The 15,384-nt window shown below is 52.1% G+C and overlaps 1 protein-coding gene across 1 annotated transcript in view; it reads right to left on the bottom strand.

Moving 5' to 3' along the window:
* Window positions 1–15,384, bottom strand: part of Slit1 (slit guidance ligand 1) — a 144,562-nt gene that overhangs the window by 43,849 nt on the left and 85,329 nt on the right. The window contains exons 6-14 of the mRNA XM_041661124.1: window positions 10,968–11,039; window positions 9,912–9,983; window positions 9,430–9,501; window positions 8,931–9,094; window positions 7,257–7,404; window positions 6,750–6,821; window positions 6,234–6,305; window positions 4,173–4,244; window positions 3,215–3,358 (exon numbers count right to left, since the gene is read on the bottom strand). Of these exons, the coding sequence (XP_041517058.1) occupies window positions 3,215–3,358; window positions 4,173–4,244; window positions 6,234–6,305; window positions 6,750–6,821; window positions 7,257–7,404; window positions 8,931–9,094; window positions 9,430–9,501; window positions 9,912–9,983; window positions 10,968–11,039 (888 nt within the window). The remainder of the gene's footprint in view (window positions 1–3,214; window positions 3,359–4,172; window positions 4,245–6,233; window positions 6,306–6,749; window positions 6,822–7,256; window positions 7,405–8,930; window positions 9,095–9,429; window positions 9,502–9,911; window positions 9,984–10,967; window positions 11,040–15,384) is intronic.

Genomic DNA, 15,384 nt, shown 5'->3' with positions numbered 1-15,384 from the left:
GCCAGACCCCAGTGAGTAGGGAGGAGGGGTCAGAGAAGCTGAAGTTAAGCAGGTAGTAGGTGGACCTCTCTGTGTGGGGAGTTCTCTTGATTAATGACAGAACACAGCAGCAGCAGCAGAGAATGTGGAAGACCGAGTCCCAGCACTACCCCTTTAGGACCCGGATGCATTAACAGACACAGAGGCTGTATTTAGTGGCTCTTCTCCCTGCTGTGACAAGTAGCCAGCATCTTTCTACCCATGGGCCTAAGAAAAGACAGAGTCCATACTGGTGGGGTGGTATGGCAGTGGAAAGATCAAAAGAGAGTTGGGGTCACTGGAAGTAAAGAAGCAAAGATGAACGTCAGCCACAGTCAGGGTGGGGCTTCCCATCTCAGCTAAACCTTTCTGGAAACGCCTTCAAAGACGAATCTAGCGGTGTGTTTCCATGGCGATTCTAAATCCAGTCAGGTAGACAATGAAGTTGATCACCATGGAGAAGGTCAATGGTTACTTCATTTAAAAAAAAAAAAAAAAGGCAACTACACAGATTCCTAACGCTTCCCAAATCCTCTTGCCAAGAAACCACCTGTCAGTCAGCTAATCAAACCTGAACCTGGACAAGCTCCTAGATCCAATGTTCAGTCTAGAACATTTGTCCCCAACCTGTGGTCACAACTCCTTTAGGAGGTCAAACCGACCCTTGCACAAGGATTGCATATCAGATATTTACATTACAATTCATAGCAGTAGCAAAATTACAGTTCTGAAGTAGCAGTGAAAATAGTTTCATGGCTAGGGGTGACCACAGCATGGGGAACTGTATTAAAGGGTCGCAGCATTAGGAAGGTTGAGAACCACTGCTCTAGAAGGACATAGAGAGACCAGGGAATTTGTGCCTTGGTCCCACAGAGATGCTGTTTTCCAGCGTGACAGAGCAAATGCAGGAGTGTCACCAGTGAAGGAATGACAGGGAATAAAGGCAATGGAGGACATCTTACTTCCATGGGAAATGTTCCCAGGCTTGTGTGCTGAAGTGTTGGTCCCCACTTTTGGGGGAGAGAGCTGAAAACTGCAAACTACAATGCTGGCTGGAAGAGTCACTGGGGAGAGTCTCCTGAGGGTATCTGCTTATTTTAAAACTAAACTTATTTATTTGGAGGGGCACATATGTCATAACATGTTTGTGGAGGTCAAAGGACAACTTGTAGGACTCAGTTCTCTCTTACCAGGTGGGTCCCAGGGACTGAACTCAAGACATCGGTTTTGGTGACAGTGCCAAACCATTTCACTAGCTTCCCAGGGCACCCTCTCTCTTGCTGAGGGATAGCGGACCACAATGCAACACCCAGAGACTGTATTCATAAAGTCAACCTTGAGTTGGGGCAGAGCTGGCATTGGTTAGAGAGAAGCCAGGAATATGGGTAGAGAAGATGCACAGGAAGGAGTAGGGAGGGACTTAGAGATTTCACCATCTCATCCATCTGGAAGGTGTGGAGAGGTCAGCTGGTTGCCCCCTGCCGCTTCTCTGATCTATCAGGTTTTACCCCAATATTTGGCTCCCACGTCTTTATTGGTAATAGGGCAAGTTAAACACATCTCTCTCTCTCTTTCTCTCTCTGTGTCTGTCTCTCCCTCTTCTCATCCTTCTCCTCTTCCTGCTCCTCCTCTTCCTCCCTCTTTCTCCATCCTGAAGAAGTTCCTCTGCTGTATCTTCCCATCTCCAATGAAGTTACAAACAAGTACCAAGTGGCCATGGACTGAACAGTGAACTCTCAAACAAAATAAGCTTTTTTGAGCCTCTGTATGAGCCAAAGTAAGTCTTCCCTCATCAGAGGCATCTGCCACATGAGGAGAGACCAATGCACAGGTGGAGACAAAGATGCCTTAAACACACCAGTCCATTGTATAGGCCACATCAAATCCTGATTCCAACAGAGAATGAAAAATTGTCTAACATATATGAGACAGGCAGAATTCAAACACTGATTTAAATGCTTGATGATATAAAAGAATTAGTTATTAACTTTTTAGACACACTCACAGCCTTGCAGGTTTTGTTCATTTTGTGGCGCTGAAGGTAGAACCTGGGCTCCATGCATATGAGGCAAGCGCTTTGGCCCTGAACTATGACCCCCAACCCTTGTAGACACATTTTAAAATAAGCAGATACCCTCAGGAGACTCTCCCCAGTGACTCTTCCAGCCAGTATTGTAGCTTGCAGTTTTCAGCTCTCCCCCAAAAAAGTGGGGACCAACACTTCAGCACACAAGACATCCTTGAATCTCTGCCTTTCAGAGATTCAGAGGCCAGGAACAGAGGACAGATGATGACTGGCATTTGCTTCCAAACAGTTTGGGTGGCATGGAAAAGGGGATGTGGAGACAAGCAAAACTGGGGAGGAGTTAAAGCTGGTGATGACCAACTTGGGGCTTCACTGTACTTGTACTGTACCTGCTGTGCTTGTAACTCTCCACAGGGAGGGAGCACAGCTCTCCACAGGGAGGGAGCACAGCTCTCCACAGGGAAGGAGCACAGCTCTTCACAGTGAGGGAACACAGCTCTCCATAAAGAAGGGACTGCAAGAGCACAGCTCTCCACAGAGAAGGGAGTACAGCTCTCCACAGAGAAGGAAACACAGTTCTCCACAGGGAGGGAGCACAGCTCTCCACAGCGAGGGAGTACAACCATTGACTAGATTCAGTGCTCTCTGCTTCCCTGTTTTCCTCCTGACTCTCCAGATGTGCTATTACTGAACGAACGACCAAGAAAAGAAAAAGATATTGCCGATTAAAGGGCATGCCGTCCTGGAGAACATAGAGCTGTCAACATGGAAACATGGTTTAGAATCCACAGACACTATTATCGTTGCGATTAGTAAACTCCAGCTGGCATTTAGCCAGCCTTTCCGTGAGCTTATCAATATGTAAAGATCCGCGAATCTCTTAACTCTATGAAGATGCCCTCATTTTATGGAGAGATAAAAGGAAGGCCTGGAGAAGTAATGATCTTGTCCCAGAGTCACCCGGTCAATAAGATCCCTCACTGGGATGTGACCCAGGGTCGTGTGACCCAGGATCATCTGTCCATCCAGAGTCTGCAGATGTCTGTCCTCAGTGGGAAGCCACCTCAGGGTGCACAGTAGCCCAGGGGAGGCAGCTACGTGGACTCCAGGGTTGTAACCACCATAGGCTCCCCTTCTGGGGGAACAAAAAAGAGGGAAAGGGGTGCTCACAGCGTCTGGATGGCCCGCAGGGAGGTGAAGGTGCCCTTGGAGAGACTCTGGATCTTGTTGTCATACAGGGAGAGCAGAGAGAGGTTCTGCAGGTCTTGGAAGGCGTCGGGCCGGATGCAGTTGATCTTGTTAGCATTCAAAAGCCTGGGGGCAGAGACAGGCTGGGAAGTAAGAGAGTGGCAAGGTCTGACCCTCACACAGCCTGCACCATCACCATCCTGGCCCTGGACACTGGCAGCCTCAGGCCACCCCACACTGCTTTCAGTTTCTCTGTCTGCATGCTACATCTCTGAATTGACGCAGGAGAACGCAGGAGCAGAGGGATTCCTCCTTCCCGTGATCCTGTGGGGTTCCCATGCATACACAGGGGTGTTTTGATATAGTACCAACTAGGTCTAGATTCCTGACCTGAATTCTCTTGATTCTAGGAGGCAGAGCTGACCTGGGGACCCCTACAAGAGACAGCTCTGTCCCCAAGAGCCAGAAGCACAGGTCACATCTCACAAGCTTCTGTATCCTGAGACTTAACAAGCAGCACTGAGCCCAGCTCCGCTTCCACATCTGACCCCATAGCTTCACTGAGGCAGACTGTCTTCATGTCCTAGCTCAGAGTCTTGTCCCCAAGTGTGGTATGAACTGAAGCTTCCAGAAAAAGCCACAGGGTTAAAGATGCTGCAGGGCTATTTTCTGAGTAGAACTTGATGACTGAGGAGAGCCGGAATAGTGAAGACCCAGGGACAAATTCTCTTGGACTGTTCCCTGAAGAGCCATCCACTTCCCACCTCGGTACCTGACCTGACGCCCCTGGGTACTACCAGGCCAAACATTGGGGCTGTATTAACAGACCCTAACTTCTACCAACGCCATCATCAGACAGCATCTGCAACCTATCTCAGAGAGCAGAGAGCTGGGGTTTGTGTCTCTGGGAAGCCAGAGGGCCTTCCAGAACTGTTCTTACAGCAGCTGGAGGGTGTATAGGCCTCCAAACACACCGCGCGGCAGGTCCGTGATCTTGTTGCCGTAGAGGACCCTGAAGAAAGGGCAACAGAGAGGGAAGGTCAGAGGGCAGCTTAGCCAAGCCTCAGCAGGGCTCTGCGGGGGCCCACAGGCCTTTCACCGGAAGGCTTTCCTCCAATATGGTTACTATAGCAGCTCGCCAGCAGGTAGCAGTAATGAGTCTTTAAGAGGCCTGTCTCTAGGGGGCAGGAAGATACCCTCTCCAGAGGGCTAGATTCGGCAGCTGTAATGTTACTACTGTGCCTACCCCTCTGCCCACTCCCACCCCAGTGAACTCCACGGAGGTCTGCAGAGGTGCCCTTCCAAGCGGCCTCACATAAAGTCATTGAGTCTCAGATTTAAAGGAGAGACAGTCTCCGGGCAGAAAGGATGAACACATTTTCAGAGAGACATGGGGAAAAAATAGACTGGCAGACAGCACATGTGGTAGGTGGTGGGATTGCAAGAGGTGTATTTTTATACTTTGATATTTGCAGAGTTTCCCACACTGAGTATGAATGAATCCTATGTATAATGAGAGGGAGGGGGAACGCAGTATTTTAAAAAAAAAAACCATGCAGACAGGGGTGTACTCAGGCAGATAGTGAAGCACTGTGTGTGTGTGGGGGGGGGTGGAGAAGCGAGGAGCGTGCATTTTGTCCTCAGTGTGGCAGTCAGAGTGAAAAGCCTGCATGTTGCTCCTCAAATATGTCTTAGAGGTTCTTCCCAGAGGAGGCCATGGCTAGGGTATAGGCCCCGCGGTGAGGGCCATGAGGGTCCACATGGAGCACAGTGAAGGTGACTTGAATGGGGGAGGACGGCCACTAGACTCAAGACTTGGTCAGATGTCTGACCTGGCCTGACCTGAGCTGAACTATGCCAGGAACTGCAGGGCAAAGAGGGACCAGAGGGAGAAACTGGGCAGAGAGACAAGGCCGGGGCTGACTACGGCAGACATAGACAATGGGCTCATGTGTTTGATCCCAGCATACAATTTCTTAGACAGCAGAAAAGTGGCCTTGCCCCCAGGAGTAACAGGAATTCATTGAAATGGGTTATTATCACCTCTAAACTGCATTGGCCCAATGTAAGATAACTATACTCATGTTTAAAGAAAAAAAACACACTAAAAAACCAAAAAGCCAAAAACCAAAAAGCCCCACAGAACAGGCCACACAAAGTCTGATCATTTCAGCCAGTGACAGTGGCTCACACTCACAATGCCATGCACAACTGTGTGGGTTGTGAGCTGCACAGCTGTGTGGGTTATGCAGTGCACAGCTGTGTGGGTTGTGAGCTGCACAGCTGTGTGGGTTGTGCAGTGCACAGCTGTGTGGGTTGTGAGCTGCACAGCTGTGTGGGTTGTGCAGTGTACAGCTGTGTGGGTTGTGAGCTGCACAGCTGTGTGGGTTGTGCAGTGCACAGCTGTATGGGTTGTGAGCTGCACAGCTGTGTGGGTTGTGCAGTGCAGAGCTCTATGGGTTGTGAGCTGCACAGCTGTGTGGGTTGCGAGCTGCACAGCTGTGTGGGTTGCGAGCTGCACAGCTGTGTGGGTTGTGAGCTGCACAGCTGTGTGGGTTATGCAGCTGTGTGGGTTGTGCAGTGCACAGCTGTGTGGGTTGTGAGCTGCACAGCTGTGTGGGTTGTGCGCTGCACAGCTGTGTGGGTTGTGCAGTGCACAGCTGTATGGGTTGTGCAGTGCACAGCTGTATGGATTGCGTGCTGCACAGCTGTATGGGTTGCGTGCTGCACAGCTGTGTGAGTTGTGCATTACACAGCTTCATGGGCACTGATCGCAGTTGGCCTTATCATTTTGGGCTCTACTCCAAAAGAAGGCATGCATGGAAGCAGCAAGCTGACAGTCTCCTTTCTTCCCTGGCAGTGAGATGTCCATCCATGTCACTGGTCGGGCCGCTAGGCCATGCAGTCTTGTGTCAGTGCTGCCCTGTGCCCAAGATAGGACTCTGAGCCACGAGAAACTTGGTCAGCTACAAAGCACAGCTGACCTCGGTCCTCAACTTACAGGGAATTCAAGGAGCGGAGGCCCTGGAAGGCATCGGGTGCGATCTCAGCAATCTGGTTGTTGCTCAGGTCTCTGCAAAGGGAGCAAGAAGAAGGTGGCTGCATCCTGAGGTTGTAGGCCTGGTTTCTTCTACCTCCCAACCACACAGGGCACAGGGCTTCTTTGAAAACAGAAAGGCCAGTTGCCTACCCGTGACAACCACAGGCTGCTCTTTTTCTGTCCTTCCCGCTCAGGAAGAAACATTCTGCCTGGGCCCAGTGGCCTTCTCTCTACCCTAATGGCTTCCTGACTGGAATGATAAGGTGACAAGCAGCTGCAGGCATGGGCCAGGCTTGGACTCGGTGCCCCCATCCAGGCCTCATGGTCACCATATCACCCCACACCCAAACATAGCCCTAACACCGGAAGGCCAGCTGGTGGGGGGGGGGGGTCAAGGTTTGTCCCTAGGCTGTGAGACAAGACTAGCCCAGACTCTTCCTCTTGCCTGCTGGAAATTGCCAGAAAGACTTCACTCACATCCTGCGCAGCTTTCTGTAGGGAGAGAAGGCTCCTGGAGGGATGGATTTGATCCCATTCAGTTCCAGGCGGCTGCAGGGAGAGGGAAGGTGTGAGAAGGCTGAGGGTCGCTCTTAGTAACAAGCTCTTGGCCCCTGTAGCCCCTTCACCTGTGGGGCTGACGTCTAGCAGGCAGATGGATATATACTGTGATTTCAGCCCCAGAATCCTGGCCTTCTGTGGCTGAATGGGTGATCACCCCAGGGTGATGCTATACTGAGAAACCCACACTGGCAGCTCCACCCAACTGGGCCAGATAGGATCTCAAAGGGATACCCTCTCCCCAGCATTGGGGAACTTCCCAGCCTTGTTCAGAAAGCTCAGCTGAATCAAGCCACCACTTTCTCCATTTGTCATTGAGAAACCTGGGGAAGCCAGGGTGGCACCCGCGCCAGCTCTCCATTGGTGGACAGAGCTTGGCTGAACAGCAAAAGCCTTGCCCTGACGCCTGCTCAGCCCCGTACTCACATCTCTGTCATGGTCTCAGGCAGGTTAGCAGGAATGGCAGTGAGGCCTTTGCCACGGCAATCCACGATGCCGCTGCTACAGGCGCACATGGCTGGGCAGGACCCGGAAGAGAGGGTGCAGGTGGGTACTCGCGTGGCCTCCCCCTGGCCTGCAGAGACAGTGGGTGTGACATCAGAGAATCTTACAGGGCCGCTGCCTCTCAGATACACAGCTGAGCGAGGACAGGGACACAGTCTGTGGAGGGGGTGTCCACACAGGAGCTCCCCAAGAATAAGAGTACACACTGGCAGTCTCTGAACTCAAGCTGAACAGAATTGACTGCTCCCAAAGGTGATTTCTAGGCTAGAAAATTCCATCCTAAAATTCTGAAACTCTGAACCACTCAGCCTCCTGAGCCAGAACCCCCATATCCACAGGAGCTGGGGTCGCCGAGCACTGGCTCTGTGCCCACACCATGATTAGCACAGTCGGTGCAGGGGCACCTCAACCCTCCTGCACCACCCTTTACAAAGCGTTCCATCAAGTCCTGTGCTTGTGGCACTCCTGAAATGGTGGAAATTCCCATGGCTCAATGACAAGTGTCACAGCCAGCGCCACGCCCACTGGGTGAGGTCAGAGTGCACCCTGTTAAGTACTGTGGCATAACTTACATGGAGCTCGCCTCTGAAATGCATAGCTGGTTGAAACACTACCCAGACAGAGTGCACTTCTATCCCCAAGGAGGTCCCTCTGGCCCCTTCCTTAAGGGTATCACCATTCTGAGATGCAGCACCAAAGACCCGTGGCTCTTGTTTTAAAAATCACATAACTGGGGGATTGGAGAGATGACTCAGTGGTTAAGAGCATTGCCTCGTCTTCCAATGGTCCTGAGTTCAATTCCCAGCAACCACATAGTGGCTCACAACCATCTGTAAAGAGGTCTGATGCCCTCTTCTGGCCTGTAGGCATACACGCAGACAGAATATTGTATACATAATGAATATCTATATAAATAAATATAAAAATCACATAATTGCAATCACAAGGGAGGATCTCTTCCATTTATAAAACCTCCAAGATTCACCTTGTCAAGCAGTTAAGTACTTATTAAGCCCTTTTAATTGCTGAGTAGTATTCCACTTTACGACGAACCATCATTAGTAAATCTAACATCGGGCACGATTTTCTGTGGAACAAATGCATAGAGCCCAGAAAGGGGCAGGGTTCTGGTGTTCCCTCACTGGAAGCCAAGGGCAGCGTCTGCCACTGTGACTGCAGTGAAGCTATGGGTGGGAGCGGTGGCACTGGGAAGGGGGAAGAGGGAGGAGAGGAGAGAGTGGGTGGCATAAAGAACAGGGGAAGGCATGCAGTGGAAACTGGGGGAGTAGAGACTGGGAGAGCGGGGGACAGAGAGGAAGAACAGAGGGCGTGAGGGTGGGCTGGGGGGAGGAGAGGAGCCGAGAAAGAAAACACACAGACCCAAGAGATGGTGAGAGCAGAAAGGAAAAGACAGGCGAGAGGGGGATGACGATCCCCACCAGAGGTGATGGGCAGAGAAGGGGTGAGCGAGGGCAGGAGGTGAGTAGATTTCAGTGAGCGGATGTGGATGCTCATCACAAAGGAGGGATGGACAGAAGGAAGCGGCGGTCAGGACAGGCGGTGATGGCAGGTGAAGGCCATGGACGTGGCACCCACCTGAGCAGCTGAACTCGCTCTTTTGCACCTCTGCCACGTTGAGGCCCCGGAGGCTGGCAGGCCCGGAGCACTGGGTGAAGAGCCCGATGGTGGGCCTCTGCCTCAGCCACTGCGAGAGCCAGGCCAGGTGACAGTCACAGAACAGGTGGTTGGAGTGCAGGCGGCTACAGGAGGACAGCAGCTCCATCAGCAGCCGCCTCCTCCCTTCCCCAGGCAGGGGGCTGTGGCTCCTTCGCTCAATCTCAACCCAGGGCTGGCCCCTGCTGCGGGGAAACTCTTCCTTGCTCCCGTCTCTCCCAGCCTGCTCTGTGGCCTGACTTTATCTCTCAGAGTTCACAGGGTCCCTTGCCCAGATCACCCACCTCAACTTCAAGGACAAAACCGAGCACAGGAGGCATTGGGTGCCTTTCGCTTCCAGACCCCAGGCTACCCTGGCTGGCTCTGGGGCTGTGGACGGCCATCCTACCCATACCCTCTTCCCACTGCCCAGGTGACTCACAAGGTCCGAAGCTTGGGCATGTGGTTGAAACTGGACACGGGGATGGTGGTGATGTTGTTGTTGTTCAGGGTCCTGAAAGGGACAGACAGACCATTTAGCACCTGCCCAGCAAGGATTTACCAGAGACAGGACCCTCTGCTAGTATAGAGGCTCCCATGCCAGGTGTGACATTTTACCTAGCGAGGAACCAGCTCTGCTCCGGATGTGAAGGTGAAGGGGACAACACAGATCTAGGCAGGTGCCTGCCCTCTTGCCATCCCCTAGACTCTAAGTCTGGGAGGAAAGGGAGACAGATCTGGAAGGGCCACCGAAGAAAGGGCAGCTTGCTTTCAAAGCAGAGAAGAGAGCCTCTCAGCCTCCATGGTGGGAAATGGCCAAACACCCCTGTCTGGGAGGACTTTGGCCAGGGGACCTACGCTGCAGCTAAGGTGTGACCTCCTGCGTCCGCTCCCCAGCCACAGCCTGGCCTGGGCTTTACTTACAGAACCTCTAGGCCCCGCAGGGCACGGAAGGCCCCTTCCTCGATGCAGGTGATCTGGTTCTTGTCCAGTTGTCTGTAAAGCAGAGAAAGCAGTAAGGACAAGAAGCTTCGCCCAGAGCAGGGGCTGAACATTTTTTGACAGAACACTCCATTCTTTTGAAAGAAGAGAGTTCAATCATGTGTTATGTGTGTGTCAGACCAAAGTAGAACTATTAATAAAAGCTCATTTCTTCTTATTTCAGTTAAAACAATAAATGGAAATAAAAGTCCTATTACATTCCTCTACCCAGCCCTGTTTGCCCCTTGGGAAGTGGGCATCCTTCCCTAACATTTAGGAGACCACCTAGAGTGCACTGGCAGCTGACAAATGGAAGTCACCGGGGAGAAGTGGCAGCAGGGGCTGGCAGCCAGAGTTCTGCTGAATGCCAAGAGAGATCCGCTAACACAGGCTACCTGGAGTGCTGCTTTCAGAGCCAACGGAAGCTGCGATCTGAGTTCAGTGGGAAAGAATGTGGTGATCGATTACCAATGTCTGCTCCAGGCATGGGAGGGAGTGTGTGACAAGCATGCCAGGCATTTGCCATTCCTGTCTGTAGCCAGACCTCAGGAGGTGGGAAGCCTGGACCAGAATAAATTTGAATACTAATAAAGCATTGCCTTTAAATAGTGTTCCACGGAGTGTATGCAATTTCCACATCTCATTTCATCCCCAGAATCAGCGTGTGGAGAGCACATTGTTTTCCTGAACAATGTAGGAGGCTCAGTGACGGTAACTGATTTTCAGCAAACTTAGGCAGTAAAACCGGAGGAGACTAAACCCAGCTCTTAACCCAAAGAGCCAGAGTGCATGGCAAACCAGAGGCTGGGAACATGGTCTGGCATCCATGGCTTCTACTTTCCTCAACCCAGTCCCCAGAGCATACATCCTAAGCTCATGCTTGGCTGTCAAACAGAAACACAGGCTAGTGTTGGCACCGCCCATTCCCTGTAAGGTGGCTTAGAACATATGGTAGAGATGAGGATAGTGCCAGGGAGGCCATCCCAGGCCCCTACTCACAGATTTTTGAGATCTGTAGCTCCCCGGAAAGCCTTCCTGGGCACAGCCTGGAGGGCGTTCTCACTCAGGTCCCTGGGAGACAAACAGGGAGAGAAGGTATCAGTGAGGGAAGCCATGGTGAGAAGTGAGGCTAACAGCCTCCTGGTGATGACATTCCGACATCTGGATGGGCTCCTGTTGCTCCGGAAACTGGCAGAATGGACAAACTGTGGAGTGAGAGAAGAGCTTCTGTCCTAACAGACACACAGACACTCTGCCCCCAGTCACCTCCCCCCTGGGCAGAGGATGATTACAGAGAAGCTCCCAGTAGCTGGATCAGCCCCCCCCCCCATGATTGGTTGAACCCCAGATGCATGGAAGGGAGCTCTGTATGGCTCTCAACTGCTCTCAGCCTCCTCTCTGCTCTGCTGTCGGGGAAGCTGTGATTGCTAGAGGAGAGGGCCACCCAGTCAGGAACTAGGCTGGGTCTGACCCTGAGTCTACCCTGAGGGATTACAGACAGCAGAGCACAGGAGAGCCTAGATCCCTTGGGGACCAGGTCACAGCCCAGGGCACCATGCAGCCCTAGCTGGCTTCCTGCCCTCACCCGTCAACCCAGCAACTGCAGGAGAACCCTAAGCTAGACCCCCAACTACTGCAGAACCCAGACCACTAGCTCTCTTTTCTGTCTTTTTTTTTGTTTGTTTGTTTTTGAGGCAACTGGTGATACAGCCATCAGTGGGCAGCTGAAAGATGCTCAAGAGGATGCCTGCAGGTCGTGAGGAGCCCTGAGAGCTTTAGGGAAAGGAAGGGCAGGCTGGGCCAGCACTAGATGTTCCTGTACCCACATAGTGTTAGACACTCCGTAACACGGCTTCTCTTCTTCTCATGTGTAAAATGCATGGATTGGAGCAAACGCTCTCTAAGCACCCCAGCAATGGGTCCCCCACATGTGAGAGCCTATGACAGAAACGGTGACGCCAGGAGGTGGAGCCTGCAGGGGGGGACTACACAGGGTCAGCCTCTTAGGAATGGAACTGGTACCTCACAGAAAAAGGCCTCAGAGGGCCAGTGTGACAGCTAAGTACCTAAGGACGCTGGCCCCTGGAGCCTGATCAACGGGACCTCCATGGTGGATGGAGGGAACTGATACCTGCAAGTTGTCTTCTGACCTCCATATTACGTTCTGTGGCACATGTACCTCACCCCCAACCCCCTCACACACAGCAAATAAATTAATGCAATGTAGAAATGGCAAAGAACAAAGGCACCTCAAACAGCTGTCTGTCCCACCACTGAAAGAGGGCATAATGATACCTGATTTCTGTGAATCAGAGAGTGGGCCCTCCTCACACACCAAACTTTGAGCCTTGCCACAGAGAACCATGAGAAATCAACTCGGTTGTTTTTACAAGCCACCCATCCTGTGGTATTTCATTACAGTGGTGTGAATAGACTCAGTCATATGATCAGTGAAGGGCTGGCTCTTTGGGGCATCCCTGAAGTGAGGGGCCACGGCTAACAGAGGCATTTAGGAGATGGGAGAAGAAAAAGTAGATTGCCAGCTATCTTGGACCCCCAGGGAAGCAGGGAGCTAAGAAGGCCTGTTGTTTAGAAAAGGTAAAGGCAGGGAGGTGGTGCCCTAGAGAATCTGGGGGTACACAGGGAGGCAGCAGCAGCCGGCAGCTCACCCCCAGGCAGAGCCTGAGAGAGAACCTTGGCTGTTCTTCCTGTACATTATCCTCTTAATCCTCCCCTCCGCCCTGCCGGGAGCTTTGTTATCGTATCGATTAGCTGATCAATTGAGCTCAAGCCTGTTCCAAGCAGGCTTTCCAGTTGCTTGCAGGGATTTAGAAACCAGCAAGAGAGCAGGCAGGAGGATGCAGCAAAGAGAAGGAAAATCAATGGCCGGTGCTTGTTATTCTCAGGCCTACGAACTAAGGCAGAGTCGGGCTCTGTGCTTTCCAAGAGCCAGGGAAGGGGTTTAGCAGGACATATGATCTATGTGGAGCCTAAGTGGATCCGGATGTCAGGGGTGCAGCTGCCTGGTTACTCAGCTGAGATAGAATTCTCCCAAGGTCTCTATGAAAAAATGGTGGCCTAGCTTCGGCAGTGAGAGTGGATCCTTACAATAAACGGGTCTTGAGTGTTTCTTATCACAGCCTTGCGTCAAGGTGTGTCTCGGGAAATCAATTCTGCAAGCATGCAGACCAGGAACGAATCAAGGAATGAGGGCAAGGAGCAGCCAGAAGGCCTATCGCAGCCTGGAACAACTGGGTCAAGACAGAGCCTGCAAGATGGGCCAGAGAGGATGATGGTCGGAGCTTTGTGGACGTTGCCTGGGACTAAAGCTCCCAGAGCACAGAGCAGATAGAATGGGCACTGAGAGCTTTGGGGTGGATGGGGAGTTACCCACTGGAGAAGCTCAGGCCAGTGGTGGCCAGTCAGTGCACAGCGGGAAGCCTCTGTCCTATATAAGAGACCAAATGAAACAGTTTGTAAACCCAGAGAGGCAGCATGAAGGCCAGCAGGAGCAGGCAAGCCTTGGCAGTCTCAAGAATATGAAGGGAGATGACAGCAAAGGAAATAGTGGGAAGATTTAGGGGTTCAGTTGCTCCTGCCGGCACCAGCCATGGGAGGTAGAACTCAGAGTTTTGTATAATGGACATTTTCTGCTGTGCAGAAACTGATGAAGATCCTGTGCATGCACAGTTTAACAATCAAACCTCATTTCCATTTATCGTTACTCAGAAAATGGGGCTTCTGTCCCTCCTTTCCCCAAGGCTGATTCACAGTTGTCTCCAGAATGGCCACTAGGGTGCGCCAGAAGCCTTCTCTGGATTTGTCATACAGGTGCCAACGGTCTAGCAAGGCATCTCACTTTTTGCTGCATTTGACTGGCTGGAGGACACATTTCTTCTCTCTCTCTCTCTCTCTCTCTCTCTCTCTCTCTCTCTCTCTCACACACACACACACACACACACATACACACACACACACACACACTCACGCTAAAGTTGCTTTTCTGCTTGCATGTGACCGGTGTGGAAATCCCCACAGCACAGCCTGGACTTTGCCCCAGCCCTCAGCCTCCCGTCATTCTCAAACTCAGTTACCCAACCCTGGTGGCTGCAAGACCCTCAGTATTAGGAGAATGGCCAGATGTGTGTCTGAGAATAAAGAGACCCTGGGGAGAGCGTGTGTGGCCCGGTCCTGGTGATGTGAAAATCCCAAACAGCAGAGACCACATGTGTGCTCTGAGAGAGCCGAGAACTTTCACAAACATGTGAGCAGGCCCCTCACCGCTGGCTGGGAAGTGGACAGCAGAGCCTGTTTGGAGGTTACTGATAAGGAGGTGGGCGGGGGTGGCAAATGCTGGGAAGCCGAGGTATAGTGGAGAACACCTCAGCTGGATGCCAAGGTGAAAGGGTTCGGCAAGCCCTGACTAGGTCACCTGCACTATGGGGTATCGGGCAGCCCTGCACCTAGAAAGCCCTTTAGCGTTCCCTTTCCCTAGCTCCCAACTGTCCCCTCTCCTACACACACACACACACACACACACACACACACACACACACACACACGTTTCCTTTTTCAGCAAATACAGGGTATTGGACTGACATATGGATGTTTACCCATCGCTCTTGCTTCCAGCGTATCCTGGATCTGGTGCCTTGCAAAGGCTCCATAACCTTAGCTGAACTGAGCTAATGAAGATACTCAATGACTCTCTCATTCTGACACTTTCATGTCCTGGCCAGAGCAAGGGACTGGGACAGGTTGCCACCCCAGGAAGGCAAAGGCTGGGGCCAGGAGTCTCTGCACTTCTGGAGCCCCCAGTGCCCAGTCTGTGCTTTGGGGTTTCTTGTACCCGCTCTGTTATACAGATGGCCTCTAAAAGGCAGAGCAGCGCCAGCCAAGAGGCTGGTATTATGAATGATGTCATTGTGACTCAGCTTCCCTTTTCACATCCAGATGGAACATTATGCTTCCAGCAAGGGATCTGGGCAGTCACGGAGGAAGGTAAGGGTCTCTCCTGGGAGCCTCCAGAGAACTAATTCTGTCCTATGGAATATAGCAAGGGTCCTGTAGGCAGATCTTCCCCCAGTCTAGCCTGCATTCCATTCCCAAGGGCCAAGGACTCCGAAGGCAAGTGTCTACCCCCAGTCACCCTCATTGGGTATGGGTGCCCAACTGCTTCCCCCCTCCCTGACTTAGGCATTCTCCCCAAGTGCCCGTTCCAGCCCCCTTCCACACTCTGACAAGCAGAGAATCAAGGTCAGGACCCCATGTCCCCACTACTAATCTCCTTTAGGCTCTAACCTCTAACTGGTCTCAGCAGTCACACTGCCTCTGAGGGGATTAGTGGGGCCCAGTTGGGGCAAGGCATTGGGCACCAGCCAAGGCCACATCGGGCCCTAGGCTCTGCCGTGGATCT

The sequence above is a fragment of the Microtus oregoni genome, unplaced genomic scaffold (assembly GCF_018167655.1).
Source record: "Microtus oregoni isolate MIOR12 unplaced genomic scaffold, Mior012 000012F_ref0000307, whole genome shotgun sequence".
In the NCBI taxonomy this organism is placed as follows: domain Eukaryota; kingdom Metazoa; phylum Chordata; class Mammalia; order Rodentia; family Cricetidae; genus Microtus; species Microtus oregoni.
Note: the sequence above shows the minus strand (reverse complement) of the source record. Positions and strands in the feature narration are given on the sequence as shown.